The sequence below is a fragment of the Heptranchias perlo genome, chromosome 23 (genome assembly GCF_035084215.1).
Source record: "Heptranchias perlo isolate sHepPer1 chromosome 23, sHepPer1.hap1, whole genome shotgun sequence".
In the NCBI taxonomy this organism is placed as follows: Eukaryota; Metazoa; Chordata; class Chondrichthyes; order Hexanchiformes; family Hexanchidae; genus Heptranchias; species Heptranchias perlo.
This window is the reverse complement of record NC_090347.1, coordinates 16,311,363-16,326,349: the sequence shown is the minus strand read 5'-3', so window position 1 is coordinate 16,326,349 and position 14,987 is coordinate 16,311,363. Positions and strand designations below refer to the sequence as shown.

Genomic DNA, 14,987 nt, shown 5'->3' with positions numbered 1-14,987 from the left:
CGATGAAAATCAGGAATGCGCAAGTGACCAGACTTGGAGGAGCGCAGAGATCTCGGAGGGTTGTAAGGCTGGAGGAGGTTACAGAGATTGGGAGGGGCGAGGCCGTGGAGGGATTTGAAAACAAGGATGAGAATTTTAAAATTGAGGCATAGCCGGACTGGTAGCCAATGTAGGTCAGCGAGCACAGGGGTGATGGGTGAACGGGACTTGGTGCGAGTAGGGTTACGGGCAGCAAAGTTTTGGATGAGTTTAAGTTTATGGAGGTAGCAAGGTGGGAGGCCAGCCAGGAGAGTATTGAAATAGTCAAGTCTGGAGATAACAAAGGCACGGATGAGGGTTTCAGCAGCAGATGAGCTGAGGCAGGGGCGGAGACGGTTGAGGGTGTGATTCAGCAGATCGGTGGCTGCAGAAATGGGGCAGTGCAAGCTGTAGGCCAAGATTATATGCTCTAGTCTCTGGAGAGGGGATAGAACCCATGATCTGTTGACTCAAAAGTAAACTTATTGGTGGGCAATATTCACAGACTTTTGATTCTTTATTTACTTTCATTTCTCATTATATTTTTGACATAACAGGGAATTTTAACTCTCAGACTCCCAGGTGGTCAGCCTCAGTGTGAAAACATTTCTTCTAACTTTCCCATTTATTATTCCAGTAATAATCCTGAGTTCATCTGCTGCTGAAACCTTCAGCCACGCCTTTGTTACCTCCACACTTGATGATTCCAATACTCTCCTGGTCGGCCTCCCACCTTGCATCCTCCGTAAACTTGAGCTCATCCAAAACTCTGCTGCCTGTATCCTAACTCGCACCAAGTCCTATTCACCCATCACCCCTGTGCTCGCTGACCTACATTGACTCCTGGTCCAGCAACGCCTCGATTTTAAAATTCTCATCCTTGTTTTCAAATCTCTCCATGGACTCGCCCCTCCCTATCTCTGTAACCTCCTCCAGCCCTACAACCCTCCGAGATCTCTGTGCTCCTCCAATTCTGGTCTCTTGTGCATCCCCAATTTTAGAAGAGATTGACTAGAATGGTACCAGGGATGAGAGACTTCAGTTATGTGCAGAGATTGGAGTTGTTCTCCTTACAGCAGATAAGGTTGAGGAGATTTGATAGAGGTGTTCAAAATCATGAAGGGTTTAGATAAAATAAATAAAGAGAAACTGGTCCCTGATTGATAGAGTAATTATAAGGACAAACTGTTTCCAGTGGTAGAAGGGTCGGTAACCAGAGGACACAGATTTAAGGCGATTGGCAAAAGAACCAGAGGCGACATGAGGAAACATTCTTTCATACAGCGAGTTGTTATGATCTGGAATGCACTGCCTGAAAGGGTGGTGGAAGCAGATTGAACAGTAACTTTCAAAAGGGAATTGGATAAACACTTAAAGGGAAAAAAATTTTACAGGGCTACAGGAAAAGAGCACGGGAATGGGACTAATTGGATAGCTTTCAAAGAGCCAGCACAGGCGCGATGGGCTGAACGGCCTCTTTCTGTGCTGTACCATACTATGATATTATATGCTTTTAAAATAGGCTGGTTTCTGTAATTCAATCAATTCAACCGCGATTAATGATTTTCTGTGCACCTTGTCAGTTTATTGAAATAGAGCAAGGGTGAGTATTTATCCATTGAATGAGGGTGAAATCCCACAGTCCAACAACACTCTTACCATTAATAGAACGTTTTATTTTATGCTATCTGAAGCATAGAAATAATGGATCCAGCCAATCTTTGTATACCTGTCATCCATCAACTTAAATATGGATTTTTTTGCCTATTCAGTAAATCTAAGTCCAATCTTTATGTACAAATTCTGTTTTGTGTGTCTTAATTGATCAGAAAATGTTTGTAGTGCTACAAATTACCAGAAAAATAGTTGCTACTGCAATTAAAAATATTGCAACTAAATGTTGTTAAGTCACTAACGGTGCACAGCTTTAAACAATCTTTGGAGTATGTATTTGTCTATAAGGTTTCCTTATAATTGTGTGAACCTCGCTATGCAAACTGAGTGAAAATAGAAAATAAGACAATATTATTGTCATGTTCATACTGCATGTTTGTATTTATTCAAATAAAAAACACTGAAAATTGGAATTTCCTTTGCACAATTTTTATTTCCATTGAGTTTGATTAAATAACACGGTGTATTGAATTCAGGAAGTTTTGGTTCCTGGTTGGTTATATCCTTTCTACATTTTTTTCTGACAAACATAATATTGTTTCCAACATACAGTGTAGCCGATATCTACAAACAATTCATGGTTCTGATCACTCAAATAATCAGTTTCTTGTTGTGTTCCAACCCATCAAATACTGTCAACGCAGACAAAAATGTCATTTTCACAACTGTCTTGTCTAGTAAATTCTCCTGCAAACTGAGAGGGCACTAAATTGGGTCGTGTAGCGCCCGTTGTTTCAGTGCTACGCGACCGCTCGGAGATCCAAGATGGCGTCTTGGATGCGCATGCACGCATCTAGCATGACGTGCGCCCGACGCCATTTTGGTAAAGAGTTTAGCACATGCACAAATAACGAATGCCGGTATCGTGTAAAGTAGGGTGAAAATTTATTTGATCAGTGTGCAATGCTGATTTAATGTGATGCACACCATTGGCACTTAGCGCTCCACTCAATGCACTGCCTTAATTGTAACCATCTAAACATGCCTTGGAGTGCCCCCCAACAGCGCTATTTAAAGGGACCACGCAGGATTTACAGGTCAGTTGCTGGATTATTGCTTCTGGCTGCTGATGCATTTGTAACTTTTTTGAGTTCTCCTATATTTGATTACTAGGACGAGGGGACATAGCCTAACATTTAGAGTCACGACGTGCAGGAATGAAGTTAGGAAACGCATCTACACACAAAGGGTGGGAGAAGTTTGGAACTCTCTTTTGCAAACGGCAGTTGATGCTAGCTCAATTGTGAATTTTAAATCTGAGATTGATACATTTCCGTGAATCAAGGGTATTAAGGGATATGGGGCTAGGGTATATGGAGTTAGGTTACAGATCAACCATGATCTCATTGAATGGCAGAACATGCTCGAAAGGCTAAAAGCCACTGCCACTTGCTACCTCCTGTTATGTGCCACCTTCTCCTGCAAGAAAGCGGGACGTGTGTCTGGGTGATGTGCCTGTCATGGCTGAATATCTGCCAGTGTGTATGGCCTGGGAGTTGTGGGTGTGTGGCTTGCAACAGTGGTAATGTGTAAGGGTGAGAGGAAGCATCTGATTGGAAGAGTTGAGTACTGATTGAAAGAGTTTGTTGGTAAGTGGGTGATGGGGGGTGTAGTGCATGGAGCAATGGATGCGGCTAGTGGTGCAGTTGGTAGGAGATGCCACTTGACTACTTGTGTCAAAGCATTGAACTTCTTCCTGCACTCTCAGAGACCTGGTACAAACTCGCACCGGCAGATTGGTGAGGTCTGGCATGCAGATTGGAGGATGTGGGATTTAGTGGTGGGCAACCTTCATTCAGTATTTTAAAATAACTCAACAGTTTGTAAACATAGAGATGGGACCTGCATCTGTGTGTGTGTGATGTCTGATCAGGGAGACAGCCTGCCTTTAAGAGATTTGGGCTCCCACTGCTGGTGGAAAGTGTGAATGTCATTCAATCCTCGTGTCAAGGCCTCGAGTCAAGGCCTCATGTGGAGGTTGTGTTCCGGTAAGTGCTGAGGCAGAACGAATACCTGCGACAGATGCACCCAGCGCGGGTTAATCGCAGATCGCGATACCTGCGTCTGATTTTGGGGGTTAACCAACTTAACCCCCAGAATCTTTTGATAGTTGTTAAAAGTTGACAGGTAAGTCAAACTCTTTGCTGAAGGCAAAAGTATTTAATAATGCCACAGATCAGAATATAAAACTGAAATGATTTCATTCTGTAAAATTTAACAGGTAAGTGTGGAAACAGCCTACACAGTTGCAATAGATCTAAAAATACATTATTATGTTATGAAGTCTCCTGCAAAGTTGTTTTATTCCAATTTTTGGATTTGTCTTAACTTTAAGGGAGGTGACATTAATGTAGAAGAAATCTTATTTAAAAAGAAAGATAAAAAGTGACCCTATGCATGCATTGTATACCACGTCACAGTCCCAGGCTAGGGATTTATTTACAAGTACTTGTTTTTCGTCTGCAGTTTTTATAATATATTTAACATGTGTTCATGAACATCAACATCTTTTAAAATGTATTGATTTTGTTTCCAAATGGCACAAATCAGAAGAACAAATTAGGACCTGGGTACAATCATTCTTTTCCACCTGAAAACCAATTCTATAATGTTATAACAACATGTTAAAAAGAAAAGACTATATTGCCTATTCATTACATAGAACGTGTTTGTCTGTTTACTATGGATTCTACCCAGTCTGTTTTATCTCCTGACCAAAGGTTCTGCAAGTTTCTCTCTGCTTTCCTCAACGGATATAAAGCAACAGTCCAGAGTATCCACCTGACCCTACATACTACATCTGTCTACTTACTAACCTTTTGTTGAAGGCCATAATCCAAGCCAATGTTTTGTTCAAGGGTCATTTTCAGGAATGCTCTAACACATGGCACTATGGAGTGAGCTCATGATTTCAGTCATGTCACTATGGGCGGTTAGCAGGTGGGGATCAGGCACTTTCTTAAAGATAGAAAAATATATATAGAACCAATTATTATATTAAAAAGTTCTATTTTGATAGGGCTACTATTAAATATTTTTATTGCAATAGGAACCATTTACCTGTTATATGGAAACCGGCATAGTTCTCCCTCCTAAAAGGATTCCCTTGCTTTCTTTCACTGGAGTACAACAAAAGGAGAGAGAACAGCACTGAATCCAATCTCAGTGAGCAGAGTACATCAGGTCAGCTAGGAATGAAGACCCAATGACACCTGAAGCAGATCATCACAGGTGAAAGGAAGGCGGGCTGCAAATGGCTCACAGGTTGTATTATCAGTACCAATGTCCTGTATCTTGGACAAGTTTTAGTCTTCTTTTGCATGACAGTTCCATGGTCTCAAAGGTTCAAGAATTATCAAATTCCACACAGCCCAGTTTGCTTCAGATGTGACTTAATTGTCCATAAGCACATTGTTTTCCAATAACTACCTACCAGTTGGTTATTCTTAGTTTGGATCTAGTTGTCTTTCCCTAGTTTCTCCTTTTTAACAATCCTACTCCTTGTAGTTCCTATCTTTCTCAACGTTTCAGCAGCCTGCAGGGCAGATGATGAGCCATGTGTCTTATTTCTTGGCAGCCTACTTGAGAGATAGATCAAACATCTGTTAGTTGGGGTTGACTGCCAATCTCTTACTGTGATGGTGTAAAATGAATGTTACAAACAGCGAATCTGTACTTCAACTGTAAGCTTTTACAAAACTGAACCAAAGCAAAGCTTTGCTAGATTTGGGCTTGTATAAGCACAATCTTTCTGCTTTGCATTGTTCGCAATAATGGAGTAGAGATCTGGAATTCAGCCAGGAAGGTAACAGTGATTTTAGTTCATATTTGTCCCAGGTTCAGCGGGAGATCATTCACGTCCATATTTTAAATGCTTCACCACTATGTTGCCGTTAAGCATTTTAGTTTCGTTTGAGCAATATGAAACCTGGAGTTATAGAAATTTGGGTCTAGAATTACCTCTGCTAAATCAGTGTAAAAACACTGTAAATGGGCCTGAAGTGCGAGTCCGCTCTACTTTTGCACTGTTCAGGATTTGTGTTGCATTTGGGGGCGGGCATATTATGATGCCATGCAAATGAGGGAAATACGCTATACTACATATTTCCTGCCATTTGCATCCTAGCAATGCTGGGCACGAGGGATGCCTGGGCATCTATTATTGCTAAGGGCATATGGGGTTATTTAAAACTTAAAAGACCAGTTTCTCTACTGCAATTGATTGTAGAGCAATTGATTGAATTATTGAAACCAGCCTATTTGAAAATGGGGCACTTTTTATTTTTTAAGTTTCCTCTGAGGTCACAACTGGTCCACTTATGTTTCTGCAAGGCACTGCAGCAAGTTTTCACCCCCACCCCATCTGAGGCACCCGGGTAGAATACATAAATGGCCCTGACCCTGGAAAGGGGCATAAATAATGAGCGAGTGGGAGTCCCACCTTGCTGGAGATCCACCACCATCGTGGCACAGAGGAAATTGGGGGCCTTTACCTTCAAAGTTGCAAACACTGTGTTTGATGTTCTGCACAGGGATGAATTTCCCAATACACACTCCCGGTGTGGACAATAACCCTCAGGAAGCACAAATTGGGAAATTATGGGAGTGTTCCCCACGATTTTCTGTCCATTAAATTGTACCTTATAGTACAAAGAGTGAGACTCCCCAGGTGTATTCATCCAGCTGGATTATTAGATGGCCAGGTATATGACATAGTGAGCGATATAATGTGATTTCAGTGTTGGAATCTCTCCAGTGCAGTACTCTCTATACCAGATGGATCATAAAATGAAAAAAGTCCCACATTAAACCCTAATGATCTGAGATTATCTTCAAGTCTTCTCAGTTTCCTACCAATCAGACCATGAGGCAGATGAATTTGTTCAGTTGGAGAACTTAGAATTGTTCTTTGTACGTAAAACTGTAGTCTCATGGCCAATAGCTGGTTAGCGTACAGAAGCTGGCTTAGAGATTCACACTCAGCACAGTTGCCATGTTCCCAATATGGATGGCCATGGTATTCTGGATTTGGATGATAATTAATGTTTGGGAACATGTCGAGGCACCTCTCACAAGGAACTCTGGGAATTAAGCTTGCACGTTGCCTAGGAGTTCTGCTAATTTCTAAGGAGTTGGGCTCCTGGACACCTGCTGATCCAACCACTGTGAGAACATGTTGATTGTCTGGTGTAGCACTTGGTGCAGGAGGGCTTTCTTCATTGAAAATTATATTAAAAGCCAGGGAGTGCACTTCAGGAGGAAACCAAACAGCTTGGTTTTTATACATATTTCCAATACATACTGCCAGGCTAATGTGTTTGTGCCATGTTTGACAGCACAATATATCGATCATAATTTGTCTCTGTTGCCTCCCTTTACATGACACTGAAGCACCAAAATAATTGTCTGTTTTCTCGTTTTTGATATCACTATCCCAAAAATAGCAGTAGTTGATGACAGTTGATACAAAGACATTTCCAACTTTGCTGCTTTTATCATCTGTAAGTGGCAAAACCATTTGTTCAGTCAGACTCAACAAACATTTCAAAACTTTTTCTTCCTCATTTCTTCCCATGATTTCAACAACCTGTAAAACAAACAGGTACCAATCAATAAAGAAAGAGACAACTTGCATTTGTATGGCACCTTTCATGTCCTTAGGACAACCCAAAGCACTTCACAGTCAATGAGTTATTTTTGACGAAAGGTCTTCGTCCTGAAATGTTAACTCTGTTTCTTTTGCCACAGATGCTGCCTGACTTGCTGAGTATTTTCAGCATTTTCTCCTTTTACTTTGGAAGTATCGTCATTCTTATGTAGGCAAACATAGATGGCAAATCGCACACAGCATCGTCCCACAAACAGGAGTGAGATAAACAATGAGCTAATCTGTTTTGGTGGTATTGGCTGAGGGATGAATGTTGGCCATGATATCAGGAGAATACGTCTGTCGTTCCTCAAATAGTGGCTTGGGATTTTTTTACATTCTACCTCAACAGCAGAGTTTAAGGTCTCAACTGAAAGACTGCACCTCTGACAATGCAGACTTTCCTCCGTATTGCATTGAAGTGTCAGCCTAGATTATATGCTCATATACCAGAGAGGGGCTTGAATCCATAACCTGATTCAGAGGTGAGAGTGCTACCACTGAGCCAAGCTGACACATGCATGTTCTGGCAAGGGGTTTCCACCCATTATATTTGCCCATATTTTCTTTCAGATGCTGACTGATGTATTGACTGACCAGCATTTTCTATTTTATTAGAATGCTCAATCGATTTCTAGTTTCTTGAAATGAATATTCTGACTGTTCCCCAGAATGTCCTTATTTCTGAGAGTTCGTGAGAAAAATAGACCTCCTTTCTGATTTCAAAAAGTGATTTTATTTATTTCTATGGGTAAGACACTCCTTTATCTTGGAGTTTTTTCCCTTTTCCCTGGGTTGAGTTTCCACACGTCATCTCTGATCTCGAGGATGAGAGGAGGGAATTGTTCCCCAGTCTCTGTCAATATTGCTCTGACATTGCCTGCTGGATGGGGCACAAAAGCAACTCAGGGCAACTGTCCCTTCATTTCCCTTCCCTCCCTGTGGGAAAATGCATTTCATCCCACGGAACTGAGATCAATAACATCGTGTGAGGTGTAAACCCATCTACAGTTACTGTGTGGCACCATGTTCATGCCCCAACCGGCTGGGCTACCGCACTGCTGAGAAAAAACATTTTAAAAACCCACCACAGGACCTCTGGCCTCCTGATTAGAGATGCAATCTTTGAAGTGGGGGTAGGTGTGGTGTTGTAGTTATACTGAATACAATAGGGGCAATTTTCTTGGCCCTTGTGCCCAGGGAAGTGCGTACTCCCAGGGTGCAAGGAGTTGAGACCTGGTTGCCTGGGTCAGCACCCCTTTAACGTTGCTACGAGATTCCTGGGGCTTTGCTACGGGAGCAGAGCCTGACCTGTGCCGACAGAAGGTGCAGGCCAGATGGAGCAATGAGAATGAGGCAGGAGGGAGTTCACAGCCTCATAACTCATCTGTTGTAGTGAAAATGTCTCCTGGGAACCCAAGTGTAGGGAAATCCAGAAAAAGCTGGTGCTATGGCCTGCCCCTAAAACCTCGCTGTCCGAGGTCCAGAATTAAGTCGAAGATCTGAAGGTAGATCTGAGTATTTTCTCCCCCAGTCGCCCAAAGTTGAAACTACATTCAGGCCTCAGAGGCCTGAAGCTGCTCTGAATTTCCTGTCCCTGAAGAGGTGCAGTGCACTTTGAGTATGCTGCACCTGTTTATCTCCTGGGCAGAGGGGGCTCAGGAAAATCGGCGCTGATAAGCAGAGGGAATGTAGCAAAAAACAATCATGATTCAGCAGCAAGGCTCACCAGAGAGATAATGGCCTTGATTGGATGGCCAGCCACTGTGTAGTGATCTTTGAACACTGAACCTAAAGGACTTACAAAGTAGAGTCTTAACCTAGGACATTTCCTTAAGTCCAACTAGCAGAAACCTTTAATGGTTAGACCACACTTGGAGTACTGTGCACAGTTCTGGTCTCCATATTATAAAAGGATATAGAGGCACTGGAGAAGGTACAAAAAAGATTTACTAGGATGTTACCAGAATGAGAGGTTATGTCCATCAAGAAATATTGAACAGGCTGGAGCTCTTTTCTCTAAAAAAGGGAAGACTGAGGGGTGATAGAGATCTTTAAGATTATGAAAGGGTTCAATCGTGTAGACGTGGAGAAAATATTTCCACTTGTCGGGGAGACCAAAACTAGAGGTTATCAATATAAGATAGTCACTAATAAATCCATAGGGAATTCAGGAGAAACTTCTTTACCCAGAGAAAGGTGAGAATGTGGAACTCGCTACCACAAGGAGTAGTTGAGGCAAATAGCTTAGATACATTTAAGGGGAAGCTAGATAAGCACTTGAGGGAGAAAGGAATAGAAGGATATGGTGATGGGGTGAGATGAAGTAGGGAGGGAGAAGGTTCTATTGGAGTATAAATGCCGGCATAGACCAGTTGGGTTGAATAGCCTGTTTCTGTGCTGTAGACTCGATGTAACTCTACGATGATGATGAATATAGTACAGAGCCTTGGAGTGTAATAATCCCTAGATAGGTAGCAGCAGACTTCTTGTTATCTCTTCCACTCCAAATTTATCCCCTCACCAGAGGCCTAAAAATATATTTAACTCCTGCATTGTACACTGAGATTCATGTTGAAGATTCAAAAGCTTCATTAATCTCAGAATCTTTAATGTTCCTCCAAGCATTAATCTCTAGACCACCTCAGAGCTTTTTTAAATGTTTGTGTCAGTGTCCTGAGTTGATGGATTTTCTCAGGTCATAGTCTGTGATTACACCATTCTTCAAGGCCTACAAGTTTTTCTTTCTCATTTGAAATTCCAGTTTACTGTCCAACACACAGGGGAGAGAAGCAGAAACTCCTGGCAATGATGGGCGATCACGTTAAGGGTGAATTATATGAACTGCATGTATAGGGGATCTGGGTACTATAAACATGTTAAAGGGTCATTGTCCTTGTGATATTTATCAACTGGTAGTGAGCTAATATTTGGCAAATGAAAGATAGTGAATGAAGAAAAACGTAAGGTACTAATCATTGTGCATCCCCATGACGGGCAATTGAGACTTTAGTTCAACAATCTCATTTATTATTGAAAGAATTCAAGGTGGAGGGGCAAGGACCACAGCATAAGATTCCATCAAGGGTGAAATGAATGAAAGAGAAGACAAGGTAAATTGGGTACCTAGTAATGATTAGGTGACACAAAGCTTGGGTGTTAAATGCCTGAAGATTGCAAAAGGAGGGAAAAACTACAAGTAGCAAGGAGTTCTACAGTTTTGAGGTCCTGAGAAAGGATGAGTTGTAATAGGAAACCGTGTCGATACGTTGGTTTGATCAGAGTGAGGATGTGTGGAGGGGAAAGAGCATAGAAGATGACAGCTTAGAAGGAACAAGAATGTTCAGAGGAACGCTGACTATCAGAGAGTATCAATAAAATAAAGTAAGGCAAGAAAAGTTGAGAGACTGGAAACTAGTGGTGAAAAGGGGATCTTCCATCAGGCTTTTCTGATGAGCAAAGACTACAACTGCAACTATTTCTTAAAAATTCCATCCTGCCGTCATGGTCCCCTTTTGGCATAGCTAACAAAGCTCCCATTTTGGAGATTATTTCGAAACTCCTTTGCCTAGGCATTTTCCCACATTGCTCCAGACCATTCCACAGATATTCCTTCAGTGACAAATGTATCTCAGTGAAAACAAATCTAAAAACCTCCTTACTGTTTAAGCCCACTGTGTCTCCCCTGAGCGCCCACTATAGGTGCCCTATCGATCCTAGCCTTCTAAATCTCCTACAGTGGTAGGAGGTTCTGAGGGAGCTGGCCAATGACTTGTAGCAGGAGCCTTGGGTAAATTGAGGTGATATTTCTTTGTCTTTGGTTGTGGACCATTTTCCCATTAATAAGAAAGTATTGAGTGAAGGCACTCTGTGTGCCATCAGATGAAATGCAACTCGGCTTTCTTAAGACGTTTCTTAACGTGGGTGAGAACAGGTGCTGGTAATGAAAAACCTATCTTCTAAGCTTTCCACTGCTTCCCTACAAGTTCAGCTGTGAATAAAGGAATATTTTTAGAGAAGGAGAGAACTATGAGGGGTACTGCGGTGCCTCCTGCACACTACTGGTAAGTTGTAGATGATGTTCAATACAGTGAGGGCTTGGTGGCTGAAACTGGAAAATATGTTTATAGTGTTTATCTCTTACAAGGTTTGACTGCCTCCAGCTACCTTGAAAGTCCTGGAGAGGTCAGTTAATGTTTTCTGAGTTTGAGCAGCCATGGGGTGGGGTGGGGAGGGGGGTGGTGTTGTTGGACGTGATACTCACTGCCAAGACCACATCCTTCCACAAGGCCATAATCACGCCCTTTGTGAACCTTCTTTCCTCAGAGGGTTCAAAAAACTGGGTCTTCTTTTGCTGTATTACAAAAAGTAACACCTCAACTGAAGAATCTTTAGATTAGTGAGCTCCATGCCCTGAAGAAGCACGAACCTCAGACATTGTATTTTAATGAAGGTGCACGAAGTTCTCTGTATTGTAACATTGGCTGCTGAAGTAAAGTTCTAGTGCACTTCCAACAGTAACCCCATCACAGAGGAAAATTTGGCCCATTGTACACTTGCATAGGAATATTAAAGGATGTGGGGAGTAGACTAAGTGGCTCAGACTTCATTGGCTAAATGGCCTATTTCTGTGTTCTAACTTACTGTGCTTCTCAGGACGAACTGATTGAACTTACCACATCAAGTAGCACTGTGTAAGGAGGACGTGTTGGGAGGTGAGTGTTGTACTGCTGAAAGACATCTGGATACTTAGAAGATAATAACTGAAATTCACGTTGTTCCAACATTTCTTCTGGTTCAATACTAGGCCAATTAATGCTACCATAAAATAATACTGTATGCAATATCTGCAAAATTTAAAAAAAATTTAACACATAACTTTTTAGTCATTAAAAAAGATGTACTTATTCAAAAATAGGTATTAAAGTCAAACTAGTTGAGTTAGAGTGAAATAAAAGGAAAATGTGAGACATATGCACAGGTATATCAGTGTCTGAAAATTAGTGCCACAAAATCAGGTGGATGATGGCAGAAACTCCAACATGTATATAAATTAAAGATATTTCAACATTAGTAAAACCAAGTTATAAATTCAACAGTATGTTTGTTATTCAGCAGGAAAACTGGATCACCCACTTCCCAAGTTTTATGTATCTTCAATGAACAAGTTAAAAAAATACCTCTTTGAAGTAGGCTTTTCCTTTATCTTGCGAAAGCTTTCGTTCTCGCACAGACTTTGCGATGAATGGCCGAACCATCTTCAAAAAATGATTTCCACTCTTGATGAAGTTTTGTACCTGTGGTACTTCACGTTTCACACAATCCACCATTTTCCTTCTAGCACAAAAAGTAAATTAAACAGGTGATTTAACGGCAAGAAATGGAACATGCTGTTTTTGTTTGAACTTATTGGGCTGCATGTTCCATCCATTTACTGCCAGTTATTGGTCAGTGTTGGGATACTAAGACCAGTACAATAGGGCATTATAACCGACCATTGCACTATCATCCCAAAAAGGTTGTGCCAAAATTATCCTTCTTAAAACCCCTCAGTCTGCAGCATGACCCACTCAGAGCCTTCCCCACCACATGTAAATGAGGGCAGGTGGATGTGACTTCGGCCTCCATGTAATTTCCCCCAATTACCAACCCAAACCTGACCTATAAAAATACTGTCACTATATATAGACGGCGGCATGAGCAGTACAGTATTATCCCTGTGGGGGCCATTGTGGCTGTGATATCTGAAGCTTTTTGAAACTTTGCTGGACTCTTGCTGTTTGCCGATCTGGAGTTTTTCTAAAGACTTTTCCTGCCACTTACACTGAATACTGGGGAAAGTTATTTTTTGGATTGGATCAATGGGAATTCCTCCCTTCCTGTCCTGTGAAGGGGTGAAGGGGGAATTGGAAGAGGCTAGATTAGAGGAACTTACAGTGAGGCATTACAGAAAATGTTTGTTTACAACACATAGATGGCCACTTCACAGGGTTTACTGACATAAAAGGTCTTGTTTAGATTTCTCTGGCTGTTAGTGCCTCAGAAGGCTGTTCTGTCCCCCGAGGCTAGTCTGGAATTATGCCAGCTGCTGGGTGAATACCTGCAGCCCACTTCCACCAGGAGAACAGCCTTGACTGTAGCAACAACAACTTGCATTTATATAATTGCTTTTAACATAGTAAAACATCCCAAGATGTTGAGTAGTGAAATTTTTGCCACTAACTCTTTTCAGGCAGCCTTGGGTTACCACTGTCAATTAAGACAGGCAACAACACACCATTGTATAAATAAAGTCACTAGTGCTCTCTTAAGATTGGCCTTCTCCATGGAACCTGCAAAACAAAGAAACTGTCCAATTCTACAGATTGGCCACATCCAGCCACTGTTTAAAACCAATCACCTTATCGTGTACGTTAATGCACAATACCCAGGAAGCTGTCACGATGCTTTTATTGGGCAATAATCCACCACATGGGCTTTCCAATGACAGTGCTGGATTTGGAGGAGGAACAGGAGTTGATGTGGAGGGAAACACTGGAGGTATTGCAAGGAAGTGCCACGAGATTGATCCCTAGTGTGAAAGGTCTGTTTATGTGGAAAGACCGGAGAAATCCCGGCTTTCCAGTCTGGAAAGGAGGCGTTTGAGAGGATATATAATAGTTTAGAGAATGGAAAAGGCAAATGCTGAATATCATTTTAAATTAAATTGCGAGAGTAGGACAAGGGGACACAGGATCAAAATAGTAAAAGGTAAATTTAGGACTGATGTCAGGAGATTATTCATACAAAGGGGTAGAATAGGCAGTAGTGCAAAGTGGGCAATATCGAAGCAGCCGCCCGTTATACGCCCCGCCCTGATATTAAGTTTCACTGGAACGGATTATCAGACAGGGTGTGTAACTGGGGGCCGATTCGATACCGCCAGCTTTGTGCTGCCGTCTGGAAGTGTCCCCCAGCACTGATACCCATTACAAGAATGGCTTGCATTTACATAGCGTTTCTCACATTAAAGAACATTTTACAAGGAGGAAAGCTGGACACTAAACTGACAGTATAGGAATTTGTGGGCGGGGAGAAGACTAAAGGAACAGTCAGAGAGGTAGGCTTTCTGGAGGCTGGTAAAGTCAAATAAATAACACTATAACAAAATAACTGTAAATATTAAACTGTCTTACCTTCTGACTGCAGGTACCATCGGAACTAGGAAAAAAAACATATTGTAATTCGACTTTGAAATTTCAGTGTGTTATACAAGAACTTATACAAAATAAGAGCTGACACTATCCCTCTAAATGACTGACCGTAACAAAAGCACCATACCTCTGTGCACTATTTTAACAGATGCATTAACCCATTTATTTTAATTGGTTTAATGCCTCAGTTAAAATAACAGATTAGACAGCTTTAAGTATTTGTCCACGAATATTGCCAACACTAATTTCTATCTTTTTCTTTTTAAATGTAGACTGGTTGATGGTTTAGTCACAGATTCCAATCTATCATGTCCTTCTTAAAATATAGTTGACTGTTAGTCAAATAGAAAGCAAAATTCAGAGATAGAATTCATCTGTGTGAGTTAAGTTAGCCCCATTATTTCTGCCCAGAGAGCCTGGTCTAGAAGTGAGAGTAAATACATCTGCAGTCATAC

The 14,987-nt window shown here is 41.6% G+C and overlaps 1 protein-coding gene across 3 annotated transcripts in view; it reads right to left on the bottom strand.

The window, feature by feature from the left end:
* Positions 1-2,105: 2,105 nt before the first annotated feature.
* LOC137341118 (uncharacterized) overlaps positions 2,106-14,987 on the bottom strand; it is a 31,490-nt gene continuing 18,608 nt past the window's right edge. For 2 of the 3 annotated variants that reach the window (XM_068004056.1, XM_068004057.1), the window contains exons 6-9: positions 14,515-14,539; positions 12,520-12,676; positions 12,016-12,186; positions 2,106-7,279 (exon numbers count right to left, since the gene is read on the bottom strand). In XM_068004056.1, coding sequence (XP_067860157.1) covers positions 6,428-7,279; positions 12,016-12,186; positions 12,520-12,676; positions 14,515-14,539 — 1,205 coding nt within the window. In that variant the 3' untranslated portion in view covers positions 2,106-6,427. The remainder of the gene's footprint in view (positions 7,280-12,015; positions 12,187-12,519; positions 12,677-14,514; positions 14,540-14,987) is intronic. The other variant, XM_068004058.1, reaches the window with a different exon arrangement.